Below are 15,327 nucleotides of genomic sequence, written 5' to 3' on the forward strand. Positions count from 1 at the left end.
CTTTAGGAACTCTGAGATTGATATTATTAACGCAAGTGCATTTCTGTGCTTGTATCTTGTTGCATATATCTATGGCTACTGCAAGTTATCCACCAATTTGATTATCCTGGAGCTGTAAATTATTATAGCAAAATCAATAAAGAATGTATTTTAAGACATAGGAGTCCATAAAGGTCTGCATATGGAAAGTTTAAGATAATTGCAGTGCTTTTATGTATGCTAACCTAACCTCATGGCTTTGGAATTACTGAATAAGACTCATGCTCATGCACAGCTACAAATACAGATAAAGGCGGCAAAGGTGAGAGTTCGCTCTTGCTTCTCTTCCTGGCTATTGCTGTGTATTCACAAATAAGCCACCTAACTGTGACTGAGAGCTGTCCAGTTCCTCTTCCATGGAATATGGATCTACAAGGAGCATCTGCAAAATGCATGAGGTTTTGGACAGAAAAAATGACAGAATTGGAAACAGAGTAATGACTGGGCAGAATGGAACGCTCTTTGGCTCAATACCTTGAGGAAACTGATACTGTGTAATTTTATATTGAAATAGGAACAAAATGTAAATTAACATTTCGTGGGGCTGTTTTGTTTGAGTTTACTCATGTAGCCATAGTGGGGTGGTGGAAAGAAACCATACTCAGAGTCCTGGAGTTGGTGTAATCACTAACTAGTTTGAACTAAAGCCCCCACAGATGAGACATATGAGATCTTTTAAGATTTCTTTGTTTTCTATGACTTTATCAACTATTAGTTCTAAATGACTCAAAAATTGGGAAAAGAAACAGGTGGAATTAAATTTTTAAAACACCTCTTGACCTTTCAATTTGTATCTTTTTATTTCTCAAATACTTTTAGCTCTGACAGTTTCAGAAATGCGATTTTGTTTTAGCATCTTTCTCTGCCCTGAAAACTGCCTCCTGTCCTCTTCCAATTTTTAAAGCTTTCTGATGGCAATAAAAAGAGAGTTAGAGAGCACTAAAATGCAGACACCCTGAATATTAATTTTTTTAATTAAATAAGTATTGGTGAGAAAGAAACAAAAAGCCACAGTTTTCTGTAATTTATCTAAGACCACATTTGGCTGTTTATATGGAATATAACACAAGTGACTAATCTCTCTCAGTCTTTTTTGCATTTATTTAACTTAAATTCCATCTCAATCTAGTTCTCATGGATTTCTTCCAGAGAGAATACCAAAGGATTGTTCTGGGACTGAATCTTCTTTTGACTGCCTACAACCAATTGACCAATGTGGTGTCTCAAAACAACATTCATTCATTCATTCAACAGGCTCGCACAGAGTTTCCAAATATTGTGTTCTCACATAACTGTCTAGAGCTAGAAGGAAGAAAACGGCAAAGGGGTCTTCTTCTAGTGTGCCTTTTTTTTTTTTTTTTTCCCAGGGAGGATAATCTTTCCAGGTATCTCATAGCTCACTTTCCTCACATCTCTTTGGCCAGAATTGGGCCTCTTACTTCCTCTAGGCTCATCCCTGGGAAAAGTGCATGGGGTTTATAGGAGAAAACATTTGAACTTGGTCTTGAGAAAAACTATCGTCTTGGTATAATACATGCAGAGAATAGAAAAACATATCCATCATTTTCTTTCCAGTGAGTAATTTGTGATCCTCAAAATACATTGCACAGTTCCCTTTCATGCTACTAGGTTCCTCTGATGATTTTAGAATCAGAGAAAGAAAACAAGTTATTTCATCTGAGAAATCACCCACTGAGCCAAAGCAAATAAAATAAAGTTTGTGATGTTGTAAAGGAAGATAGGAGTGCAAGAAAACAGAATCAAGTGGAAACTGAAAATTTTGAAAAAATCAATTGGAGTTAAAAGATCAGTCAAGAGGGCTTCCCTGGTGGCGCAGTGGTTGAGAGTCCGCCTGCCGATGTAGGGCACACGGGTTCGTGCCCCGGTCTGGGAAGATCCCACATGCCGCAGAGCGGCTGGGCCCGTGAGCCATGGCCACTGAGCCTGCGCGTCCGGAGCCTGTGCTCCGCAACGGGAGAGGCCCCAACAGTGAGACCGCGTACCGCAAAAAAAAAAAAAAAAAAAAAAAGATCAGTCAAGAAAGGAAACAGTAGCGGTAGCTCTGAAGGTTAGGTATTGATAGCACAATCCGTGCTGTTCTTAATGGGTCCTTACAGACACACCAAGAGAGGTGGTAAATGTTGGTGGCAAAGAGTGCTGAAACTCTAATAAAGACAAGTTTCATCTCGTCACTAAGGAATCTAACTTCCATTTCAGAGAGAAGTAGAAAGGGCATTATTCCATAAATAAGTATCTAGGATATTATGTAGTGCTAACTAGGGAAGTAAAGCTAAAGAACATATCAAGTGAATTTTGGAAAATTCCTAGCTTTATGAGTTCCATAGGCTTTAACCCAGATAAATGAGCTTAATTCCAAGACTCTGCCATTTAATAGCTGGAGTACCTTAAGTCACTTATTTTAATGAGCCTCAGTGTCCTTACTTGTAAAATGGTGCCGATAACAGTATCCTGCAACAAAGAACTGCTGTGACGATCAGATGAGATAATGATGAAACACCCAGCACAGGTTCTAGTGTAGAGCAAGTGCTCAGTAAATAGAAGTTCCCTCCTTTCTCTAGAGCAGTGCCTAGCCTACACCAACCTGGCTGCATCAGTCAGGTTCCAATCAGGAGACAGAAACTACACAGCGATTTGTACAAGTTTAATAAAAAGAATATTAACAATAACAGGAGATTTGAGTAACAAGGGAGGAGCTAATAAAGAAGTAAAGAGAACTCTAAAGAACATAGGAAAGGTAGATATAAGGAGTAGTTACTACCACGCAGGGGTATGACACAGCATCCAATATATTGAGCCCCCCTTCCACCCCTCCCCCCATGGCTGAGATCCAGATCTTGTTGAAGAGGGCATGGCCATGACCCACTGGATGGCAGAAAAGTAACTGTGGCGATGCACCTGTGGAAGCCACTGGAAGTCCGTACTCTACAGTGCTGAGAAAATTATGCACAGGGAATTATCTTGCCAGAGGCATTCCACTGCCAAACCACCAGAGAGGGTGCTGGAGGAAGCTGTTGGTCATAGGTGCTGCTCGCCACCATGCACTGTGGGAGCTGGTGTTGGAGGAGACATCTGGGCTGAAGATTCCTGTTGCTGGAGAAACCACAATGCTGCAGGAGCCGGGACTGGAGTTGTGTGCAGTGAAGGAATCAGGCACTGAAGAAGCTACACACACTGCAGGAGCCTATTAGTGGAGTTCTCTGAAACCAGAAAAAAGACCCCCTTCCTCCACCATTGATTATCTCCCCAGGACTCTCTATTGACAAACCTTAGCATTGTCCCTTATATTAAAGAAGAAATAAAGAGCCCAACTTCATTCCACAGATCAGGCAATAAAGAGTAGATTTGTAGTTGAGAGGCAATAAAATGATGAAGGCACACTGGCTAACCTAGTTTCCTCTTTGGGGTGCATCAGTGTGGAATCATTCCCTGAATTTATTCAGAGGCCTCAGTGAGACTTGAGTTTCTTTCTCTCCACATCAATCCTAGCTCCTTCACCTTCCCATGAAGAAGAAACTGCTAATCTTATTCATCAAATTCTAGGCCATAGATTCATCCATATTTGCTAATGGGCAAGAATACTGTGCCAAAAATATCAGGAATCCACATTATATTTTTTCTCTTTCACTTTTTCTCTTTCATGGTGCTCTTGGGAGGAACTCTGTTACCTCTAATTTTTTCCACAGAACCTCCTGAGGGTCCTGGTCAGTGTGTCGGGTCCCTTGTACCATGTGGTTGGTCATTAGGTGGTAATACTCCAAAATTTGAATTTAGGCTGGTTGCAGGCAAAAAGCTGCAGACCTCTAACTCAGCTTTGCCAACACTTTGCATTAGGAGTAATTAGGTACTTACCCAATAATAATGAACTAATATTTGTTTCCCATTGGCTTTGTTCCCTGTGTCTATCTCCCTATAGAATTTTCAGGGATGATATCTCCCTATAGAATTTTCAGGGATGAGTTATGATTTGCAGAACAGGATTCAGGCATTCCTACATTTTCATAAACACCTTCAAAATTCCATCTTAATTTCTAACAACTGCCATCTTGTTTTTGCAAACAAATGTCTAAAGTGGTTGGCATTTATTAAGTATGTCTTATATACTTACAATCATAAATACAGAAATATTTATGTAGCAATTTATAGTTTTCAACAGAAATATTTATATAACAACTTTACAAACAACTTCACGTTTCCTTAGGCCATCTTCACAATTTCTTTATGACATTGTTATTTTTACTCTTATTTTATGCCTAAGAAAACTGAAGTTGAGAGGCTAAATATATTTCTCAGTATCACATCATTTTAATAAGGCAGAGTTGGGATCTAGGCACAGGTGTTCTAATTCTTAATCCTATGTTCTTTCAAATAAATAAATACATTTTTTAAAATTCCTGGCACTACTATTTATGGAATAGTAGGTGTTCCATAAATGTTGACTTTACAAGTCCCTGCCCTCTACTTGTGCTAGCTGCTTTCTTTGTGCAGGAAGTAGATCTGTTAAGGCAGCTTATTTTCAGCTCCCATTGCTATGGTAATGCTAATTATTTAACATCTTGTTCTAAAGGCCAAGATCCCAATGGAGATCATACACAGGGCTCCTGCTATAATGAGCATGGCTTCCGGTGGTGGGAAAGAATACATTTTGATCTCTTCCTACAGTATTACAAAGTTATTTTGCCATTTGTAATTTTTGTTTCTTGGGAAACAAGATAAATTCCCCCAAGTATGTACTCATGCTGTTTAAACCTCCACACTTGTTTTTAAAGTTCTCAGGAAATGTAACTCTAAAACAGCTTTTTGGACAGCAGGGTCAATTGTTGTAGATAGATTCATTTAGTAAAAAACAGAGAACATCTGATGCTTTTAAAAGAAGATTTTCCCAAAATACTTACTGTTGGGGATTAAGAGCTTTTGAACAATCAGTGTTTACCCACTATTATTGCCAGACTACATTTAAACAGTTCCCAATTCATTCAGGATATATGGCCCACAAAATGTACTTTCTTGGCAATGTAGGAAACTTGCATTAGTGTTCTGTAGAGAAATAGAAAATGAGGAGGCAAGATGCTCTTTTCTTCCTCTCTGTTACTTCTATCAGTGGTACAGCATCCCCAGATGCTCTTCGATTCTGGTAACACTTCTTCCCTTTTGTCCTCTAAACTTTGGGGAGGTATCTGGTTTCGCAGGTATTAATTTCTGGACAACATTCCTTCCCCTACTTTACTCTTCCAGAACTCCTACTCATATTTGCTCTTCCAACTTTCCAGTGCTAGGGTAACCAATTCCTTCGTTCAAAGCTCCCAAAAGGTTTCTGTTTTCCTGATTGAACCTAATTGATAGAGGAAACAAATCAATATGTTGATTTTGAAATGCATCAAGGTCTTAAAAGGAGTTAAAGGGTAGAATTAGGTATTCTTTAGATATTGTTATCAAAGCCTTCTTAAAAGTGAATATATGAGTTACAGTCTAAAGTATGAGAAGGAGATAATAGTAAGGAGATCTGAAGGAAGTGTGTTTCAGCCAGAGGGGACCTTCTTTGGATGATAATTAGTGGTAGTTTGGATTAGAGGGGTGGCATTGGAGGTGAAGTGGGTGGATTCAAGATGTATTTTCAAATAAAATGAAAAAGAATTGTTCATGAAAAAATTAAAAATTGGGGTAAGAGAAGAGCAATAAGAGATGATGTGGTAGGCTGAATAACAGGCCCCAAACATATTCAGGTTCTAATCCTTGGAACCTGTGAATATAACTTCATTTGACAAAAGAGAGTGCAGGTGTGATTAAGTTTAGCATCTTGAGATGGAGAGGATTAGCCTGAATTACCTGGATGGGTCCTAAATGGAATCATATGTGTCCTTATCAGAAGGAGATTTGATAGGGCAGAGAAGGAAACCATGTGACCAAAGCACGGGGAGGAAGAGTCAGGGAGAAGATGCTATACACTGGCGTTAAAGATGGAGGATGGGTCACAAGCCAGAGAATAAAGGCAGCGTTTAGAAGCTGGAAAAGGCAAGGAAACAAATTCTCCCTAAAGCCTCTGGAGGAAATGCAGCCCTGCTGACACCTTGACTGTGGCCCAGCGAAATCCATTTTGGACTTCTGACTTCTAGAATGATAAGAAAATTAATCTGTGTTTTTTTAAAGCCACCATGTTTGTGGTAATTTGTTAGAGCAGCCCTGGGAAACCAATATAGATGACTCCCAGAATCTCATTTTGAGCAACAGGGTAAGTGTGATACTATTTACTCAAATGAGAAATATTGGGAAATGAGCAAACAGGTTTGAAGAGTGGGAAGTGTCAAAGAAATATCAAGAGGTCATTCTGAACTTGCTAGTCTTAAGATCTATGAGTAACCCAAATGTGAAATGATTAGTTGGCTCTTCCATATTTCCTACGTGGAGCTGGCCGAATTTCCTGGGTCAATTGATTGTGGGTTTTCATCACATTTGGGAAATAGTCAACCTTATCTCTTCAAGTGTTTGTTCTGCTCCATTATCTCTCTTCTCCTTTTCTGGGACTCCCATTCCAATGTTAGACTTCTTGATATTACTTGACAAGCAACTGAAGCTCTGTTCATTTTTTCTTTTTCCATTTAAAAATAATCTGCGTCTGAGCTTGGAAATTTCTATTTACCTATCTTCAGTTTCACTGATACATTTCTTCTGAAAGCACTTCTTATTTTAATTTCAGATATTGTAGTTTTCAGTTCTTGGGTAGCCATTTGGTTCAATTTTAGTTTCCACATATTTTCTGAAATGTATCCTTACTCATCATATCCATTTTCCTTATTAACTCTTTAATATATCTATAGTGGTCATTTTAAACTTATTGTTTGCTAATTCCAATATCTGCTATGTCTGTGTCCACTTTTATTGGCTGATTTTTCTTTTGAATATAGATGTCAGTTTCCTGCCTCTTTACATTTCTAGTAATTTTATTTTACATTGAATAATATTTTGCAGAGACTTTGGATTCTGTAACTTTCCTCTGGAAAATGTTAATTTTAATTTAGCAAGCAATTAAGCTGCTGGTGGACCAACTTGATCTTAAGGTTTTGTTTTTAGTTTTGTTAGAGTGATTGTAATTGAATTTTTCGCTCAGTTCAGGGCATAGACTTTAGTCTTGGGAATGGTCTTTACTACTATAAGTTGTGGCCCTTCTGAAGTATCAGTTACAAACCCTAGATTTAATTCCTCTAATTAGGCAGAACTCGAATTCCAAACTGCACCTCCCTAATACCAGGCAGTTACTAAAATTCCTGTTCAGTGTTTTAGCTTTCCAACTGTTGTTTTCTACTAAGTTCATTAGAATCTCACTCTACACATGTGCAGCTGAATTTTTGGAAGAGTTCACACACAGATTTGGGGACCACGCCTTCTGTGGTTTCATCCTTTCATGCACTTACCTATCCTCATCAGTTTCTAGCAGCCCCAAACTTTGACCTCAGACTTCTGTTTTCTGCTTGAACTGTATCTCCTGTGCACAGGGCAGACTGGAGAGTGCTATCATGGGAAAAGCCAGTTAAATGTGGATCTCACCCAGTGTGTTTCCAGTCTGGAAAGTGTAATATCAGCTCCAGTTTCTGCCTGTTCTCAGTTGATATGAAGAGACGTAGCAATAGACATAGATATGTTTCTTTGTCCAGAGTTTCTAATTGTTATTGGCAGGAAACAGTCCAATATAAGCTGCCATACTATCAGAATCCTGGCAGTTGGTTGAATCTTGATTTCAGGAAAGAATTCTGGAGCTAATACAGAAATTTATATTTATCAATAGGAGAAACGTCTAGTAAAGTGCTTCTAATTATTGGTTTCACATTACAGTAACCTGACAGTTTTTAATCTATTTGGCCAGATACCCCAAAATCAAATAAATCAGACTTTCTGGAGGTTGGACCCAGGGGTCATTAGTTGTTAAACCTCCTCAGGTGATTAAAATCACCTGAGTTGAGAACCTCTAATCTTGAAGATAAGCAGGGTAAGAGAAGAAGTAGATTCAGATTTGACAACCAGTATTATTCAGTAAAGGGACTGAGAAGGAACAACCAGAGGAAGGTAGTATCATGAAAGCCAAGAGAGGAGAGTGTTTCTCTAAGCAGGAGAAGTCATCAAATGTGTTAAATGCTGCTCACAGTTTCAGTTGAGGACAGAAAAGCAATAGTATTTTGCAACATGGTATTTGTTGGTGATAAACATATCAAAACAAATACAAGAGTTTTTAATATTAATTGTGATCAAAGAAGATGAGCAGTATTGGGATATACATACTATGTTTCAGATGTGGATACAAAGAAAACCTTATTTCTGTAACTGCTGTCATCCACCTCATCGTCTATTGTTGCATAGTCATGAAAGAAAAAATTAAACTGCCCCCATAGCTCTCTCTCTTCTAGTTTGAAAGTCTCTTTCAAGTCAGCCTCTTTGAGATTCTTAGTCATGACCACAAGTTGAATCAGTTCTGCCCTTTTCCCTCTCCCTTTTCTATGTATACGTGGGAGGGGCTGGAGAGACGTAAGTTCTTGGGTAGCACACATGCTATCTGCGGTGTTAGGGTTAAGAATGATGGATGTCCTATGAGTCTTCACTAGATTGCTTATGTGCATCCATCACCAACCAAGTCATTGGGTGAGATACTATGCTTGCCAGCTTCCTTATCCTTGTACCTGCTTTTGAAGTCTGGGGTCACAACTAGAATCTCTGACCTTGAAGTCTCCCAAATCTGTATTCCCTCCTCCAAGCTTCAAGCCTCTATTGCTTTACAGTTTCCTCATTGTTCCTCATTGTACATCTGAAACCAAGCTAAAGTTTTTAAATAAGGACTTATTAAAGATGAAACTGGAAGTAATGATAAAAGGGAATATAGCAAGTAACATGTAGGTTGTTAACTCATAGAACAAAATATTAAAGCATATTTATATTAGAAGTCCCAATTAAAGAAATCAAGACTTAGAGAGGTATCTGCTAGGAGTTATGCCTCTTTTCTATATTCTGCCTTGATAATTCATCATTTCCTGTTATCTTCCTGGTCCCTTATCTTAGGAACTGCCTGTTCCAAAGATAACTGACTCTGATAATAGCCTTTCAGGGAGATCACCCCTTCATACAATCATAATAATTGGAATCATAATAATTCCAATACCCACAACAGATGAACACAGTATCAAGTGGCTCATTTTCTTAAGTTTCAAATATCAAAATATAAAAATATTAAAGTGTTAAATTAAAAAATGACTGAAAACAAAGTTATTGATATGAAAATTTTGAATATATAAATATGTTTAAAAGCAAAACATACATTATAATTTGAATAGTATAATTCATTAGTTTGAAAACACAGTGCACATTTTTTCAAGGATTCAGAGAATGTTTGTAAAAATTATCTCTTGCTTCAAAGGAAACACATAGAGAATCTGGGACTCTAAGTGATCTGTCTCAGCATTCACTGTTGCTGAATGTCTACTTCTTGTCCCTATTTTTGGGAACTCTATTTGCAGGTAGGTTTTTATAAGGCTGATAGGTGTGGGTACTCCAGGTGCTAACTGTGGAGCTGAGACAAACAATACAAGCCGTAGTTGACTACGTGGCCCAAGGTCTACACCTGAGAAAACTTCTTAAGTATGAGTCTAGGGGATAAGTGAATGACTGTAATAAGAGGCTAAAGAATCAAGGAATGCAGAGAAACAAGTTCAAACAATTATAGTGAATTGAAATTATCTAGAACGTTACTACTGAAAATGTGGTCCCTAGACCAGCTTCAACAACATTATCTAGGAGCATGTTAGAAATTCAAAATCTCAGACCCCATCAAAGACTTACTGAATCAGAATCTGCATTTTAATAAGACCTCCAGATGATTTGAAGACACAGAGTTCAACAACTGATCTAGGATATAACTGAAAAAGCAAAGCTAAGTTATGTTGAGCCTAGGGTTATAATTCAATTCTTTTTTTATATTAATTTTTATTGGAGTATATAGTTGCTTTACAATGTTGTGTTAGTTTCTGCTGTACAGCAAAATGAATCAGTTATACGTATACATACATCCACTTTTTTAAAATTTCCTTCCCATTTATGTCACCACATAGCATTGAGTAGAGTTCTCTGTGCCGTACAGTAGGTTCTCATTTGTTATCAGTTTTATACATAGTAGTGTATATATGTCAATCCCAGTCTCCCAGTTCATCCCACCCCTCCTTCCCCACCTTGGTAACCATAAGTTTGTTCTCCACATCTGTGACTCTATTTCTGCTTTGCGAATAAGTTCATTTGTACCATATAATTCAATTCTTCATCATTATAAAGCTAACTTGGATAATATTATGATATCAAGGAGTGGGAAATAAAGCCAGAGATGGAAATTCTACTTATTTCAAGTATAAAAAAACTAATGCAATAATTTGGCCTCAGTGTGGCATGTAGTGGTTCAAGGTCAGAGGCAGTAGATGATAAATGTTTACTGGGGGAATGCAAGTCACATAGGAATGAATTTACATTAACTCTAATTCCAGTTATGGAATGTTTGACCTGAAATGCTGCTCCTCTGATGAGAGTCAGCGCTTCTCCTTTGGTTAAGATGGAAGGAAATGAAACTCATTGAGTTACAAAGGTCCAGGAATAGCAGTGATAGCTCAAAATAAACATTAAATGCTAGTTCAAATATTTGTAGGTAACGGGGATTGAAATTGAAAGCACACCTGGTTAATTATCTAGGGTCTTAAATCCTGAGTTTTATCACACCTAATAAATGAGACTTGAATGAATTGAAAGTCTAATATGACAGCTCCTAAAATCTTACCTTCAAAACAATAGTCAATGTTAAACATCAGGGAAGTTAAATTGAGGCTTGGAGTTGCTTCTCCCTACATAGCTTTTCATAGTCTGACAATTTTCTCCCACTGAATTGACCTTGGTAAAAATTTATTTGCTCATAATTCTGGCTTCTTGATTTCCATATATTCTTTCATCAAGTATTTATTAAACATCTTTTATGGATCAGATAATGAGCTAGGTTCCTGGAATACAGAACTAAGGCCAGTTCCTGACCTTTGGGGAGTCAGAAGTCAGGGATGCATCTACATTAATAGGAAAATATCCTTAATAGTGGCATAAACAGCTAATTATGGAGAAGAAGAGGGACTGGTGGAAGACTAGAGGGCCAGAGAATATAACTACAGTGAAAAAAAGATTTAATATGTATAACCTTTGTCAATGAAAAAAATGGTTAACACTGAATGTCTCTTTTGATAATTTCAGGAACCATGTGAAATAGGTATTCATCTGCTTTTGCAAATGAAGAATCTGAGCCTGAAGGAAGATTAGCAACTTACTCAGGATTTTACAGGCAAGTGGGGACTCAAATGAGAAACCGAGTTTTATAACACTAGAATTCCAGACCTTCCGCCTAACTACCCATGACCCATGACTATTCTAAGTAATAACATATCCAGGAGTAACATTTTAGGATACTTCAGAATCCTTATCCATTAGCTATGAATGTGGTCCTGCTGAAGGATATATCACCTGACTGATTGATTTGGTGTGTTTGGGTGATGTAATAATTTAGACAGGTCCCTCTCACCACCTTGCTTTTCTTTGTTTATCTCTCTGAAAGCTAGTCATTTGTTAAAAAATAACCACCTTCCAATACTCAGGTAAAGATAGCTGAGTGCTTGGATTCCACTGCTAGAATTTTAAAGTAAGCTTAGTATGTTATTTAAGGTTTATTCATAAGGCATGCCTCTACCACGTACAAAATGGTACATTGGGGCTTGTGTGAAAAAACATTTCTGATAACCTAGTTGCCCAGGACTACCCCAAATAAACTAAATCAGAATCCCTGGTAGTTGGACCCAAGCATCAGTAGTTATTAAACCTCCCCAGGTAATTTTAGTGTGTATATGGACAGGATGACTGACTCTAATGCAATGTAAAATGGCTACTGCAAAGACAACAGCTAATTGCTAGTCACTACTTAGCCTAAGCCAAGCAACATGCTAAACGCTTCAATGGGATGGTCTCATTTTCACAACAATTCAATGAGGAGAGTGGTATTGTTACCCGTTATCTCCATTTTTTTACATGAGAGAAATGAGGCTTTCTCAGGGGCTCATTAGTGTGTCCAAGGTCAGTGGTGAACCCCAAATTTCTGATTCCAGATTCCAGGTCCTAGCCACTAGACTATACTGACTTCCTATAATAAAGCTAAAGAGAAGAGAGTTGCTTTTGAGGACTCTTTTCTAAAAATTAAATTTGGAGACAGTTGGGGTAAATTTAGTTCAATACTTGAGCACATTATTCTTTGTCCAGTGAAGAAAAGAGAATGAGTAGAGAAAGATGAAAAATTATTTCCAAATGAATTAATATCCTTTGTTTTACTTCCTTTGAAATTGAGAGAAGTGTTTTGATGCAGACCTGTGGATTAAAAGATATACCTAAGCAGCCTGTGAGGATAGCATAGCCCACAGCTCGTATCTGGAAGGAGGCCTCTGTAGCAGATACCAAGGCAGATACACAGGAGAGCATCTGGTGCCAGCAGAGGGGGCAGCATCTTGTAGAGGGTGGTGATGACATATTTAAGATCATTTAAAAATCAAAACAGAGTAACTATGGTTCAGGCATCCAAAATGGAGCTGGGTGGCCATTGTGGATGTGGTTTCAGACACATTCCTGCATCACTGAGAACTTGAATTTTTTCTGAACTGTATTAGACTCAAGAATACCACCAGCCAGTTTTCAAAACAATATCTGCTAGCTGCATCCTGTAGTTTCAAAGTTTCCTCTACCCTTTGCAACTATGTAACCATTTTAGAGGCCAACCAATCCTTGCTTAACAAGCAATCTTGCCAGCTCCAATCCTAATTCTTGACAAACAATTTACGTAACCTTGTAGGTGTTTTTGCCTTTATAAGCTTCCCTTATTTTGTAGTCTGGTGGAACACAATTCAAGTGCTTCTTGAATCTGTGTCTCCCAGGCTGCAATCCTAACAAACCGCAATCAGGTCTCTCTTTCTGAAATTTTGGTTAATGATAGAGTAGGTGTATTCAGTGGGGTTCTGGAATGCCAGAAAAGTATGAGACCTGAGTTGCAGAGCCATGCACATCTCCAAGTTTCACATGCTGAGGAATTATCAATGCATAAATGTAGACTGCCTGCTTAATGTTTGTTTTATATGAGGCCCTATAGCATATTGGTCACCATATATACATAGCATAGAGCCTGAGCTAGGTTCAAATCTTGCTACTAAAATGGAGTATTAATATTAATATTATAGGGTTATTGTGAGAATTACAAAATACAGTGTGTGAAATATATGTTTGGTTTTCATCCCCATTTCTGACATGCAGTTCCTAAAACACTTGGAATTTCCTAAGTGGTAAGAACAATGAAGGTGTCTTTCATTAGGTTGATAAAGTGATTTTTGGAACTCCCCTAAAGACAGGAGCTGGTTGCCAGGAGAACTAATGTGTGATTAGTAATGTGTGATTAGAGTGTTGAAACTTTCAATCCCTCCCCCCCTGACCTCAAGGGAGGGGAGAAGGGCTAGAGATTGAGTCAATCAGCAATGGCCAGTGATTTGATCAATCATGCCTGTGTAACGAAGCCTCCATAAAAACCCAACAGGAGGGGTTCTGGAGAGCTCCTGGGTTGGTGAATATCTGGAGATGTGAGGTGAGTGGCATGCTCCAAGAGGGCTTGGAAGCTCAGCACCATTTTCCCATACTTTGTCCTATACATCATTTCCATCTGGCTGTTCCTGAGTTATATCCTTTTATAAGAAACTGGTGCTCTAGTAAGTAAAATCTTTCTGTGAGTTCTGTGACCTGCTCTAGGAAGTTAATCAAAATCAAGAAAGTGGTCATGGGGACCTCTGATTTATAGAAGTCTGTCAGAATTACAGGTAACAACCTGGACTTGTGACTGACCTCTGAAGTTGGGTAGGAAAGGGGGGACATTCTTGTAGAAATGAGCCCTTGTTACCAAAACTGAACTTGAGTTCACTTGCCTGAAGTGCAGCAAAACCAATCTACTGTCATCAGGTTGTAGTGAAGGAAAGTACAGCATTTATTTGCACATTGCCAAGCAAGGAGACTGGACAGCTAATGCTCAGGAGATCCAAACTCCCTGATGACTTACATGCAAGGGTTTTTAAAGGCAACATAGGGGCAAGTGTCACAGGGTACCTGATCAGCACATGGACATTCTTCTGATTGGTTGGTGGTGAGGTAACAAGGTGATGTTTTGGGAATCTTAATCATCAATCTGGTTCCTACCAGTCTGGCATCTATGTGCTTATGGTTAGCAGTTTTTGTTTAGTGGGAGTCCTGGTTTCTGTAAAACAACTCAAGGATATGAATCATGTTATTATCTATATCCCTTTAGGAGGAACTAGGAGTCTGTGACTCTGTTGTTCAAGCTATTATTACTTTTCTTGCTTAATTGCTTTTCCTTTGTTTCTGCATTTTTTCATGTCTCTAGTCGTTACCAGTTTGAGAAAGCCCTAGGATACTAAAGCTATTTCTACAGATGAGAAGTGGGGACATGGAGAGTCTTGTACCTGGGAGGGCCCTGCAGGGTCCTGCTTGGTTTCACCCTTAACCTGTGAGACCTGATGCTCTCTCCATGTAGATAGTGTCAGAATTGAGTTGAATTGTAGGACACCCAGCTAGTGTTTAAGAATTGTTTATTGGTTGGTTTGGGGAAACCACCCCCCTCAAAGTGGAATTAGGTCCAGAACCCTTTTTATACTGTGTATCTGTAATATATAAGAATATAGTAATCTTAGATATTAGAATATTAGGCCTAAGATATAGTAAGTCTCAATATAGTTTGGTTGTTATTCCTTCTATTATTATTCCATTAAATGAAAAATCAACATAACTAATAATAATAGAATAATTTCCTGTAGTTTAGTCAAACCCAGAATTTCTGAGAAAGGAGGGGAGAGATGTATCACTTGACAGTCTTCTTTGGAAAAAAATCAGGAAATTCAGGGAAAATTACATGAGTATAGACACTACAACTAGACATAATAAGTGTGAGGAGCAGAGTTTAGCGGTTAAGAGAACAGGTGCTGAAGTCACATGGTCTACCAGTTATTAGCTTTGTGAGCTTGAACAAATGACTTGATGTCTCTGAACTTCAAATGCATTATCTTTGAAGTGGGAGTAATAATATTAAATAATTTAGAATTAAATGTGTTAGTATTTGTAAAGGTATGAGAACAGTGTCTAATATAGTTAGGATATAAGAGTGTATTGAACAAAATA

At 38.1% G+C, this 15,327-nt stretch overlaps 1 protein-coding gene across 1 annotated transcript in view; it reads left to right on the top strand.

Moving 5' to 3' along the window:
- Positions 1-15,327, top strand: part of LOC113619869 (olfactory receptor 13C3-like) — a 344,039-nt gene that overhangs the window by 97,719 nt on the left and 230,993 nt on the right. Inside the window, 1 exon segment of the mRNA XM_027105337.1 lies at positions 11,314-11,401. Within this exon segment, the coding sequence (XP_026961138.1) occupies positions 11,314-11,379 (66 nt within the window). The 3' untranslated portion in view covers positions 11,380-11,401.

The sequence above is a fragment of the Aethalodelphis obliquidens genome, unplaced genomic scaffold (assembly GCF_003676395.1).
Source record: "Aethalodelphis obliquidens isolate GAN/ISIS:26980383/991018 unplaced genomic scaffold, ASM367639v1 scaffold7, whole genome shotgun sequence".
NCBI lineage: Eukaryota > Metazoa > Chordata > Mammalia > Artiodactyla > Delphinidae > Aethalodelphis > Aethalodelphis obliquidens.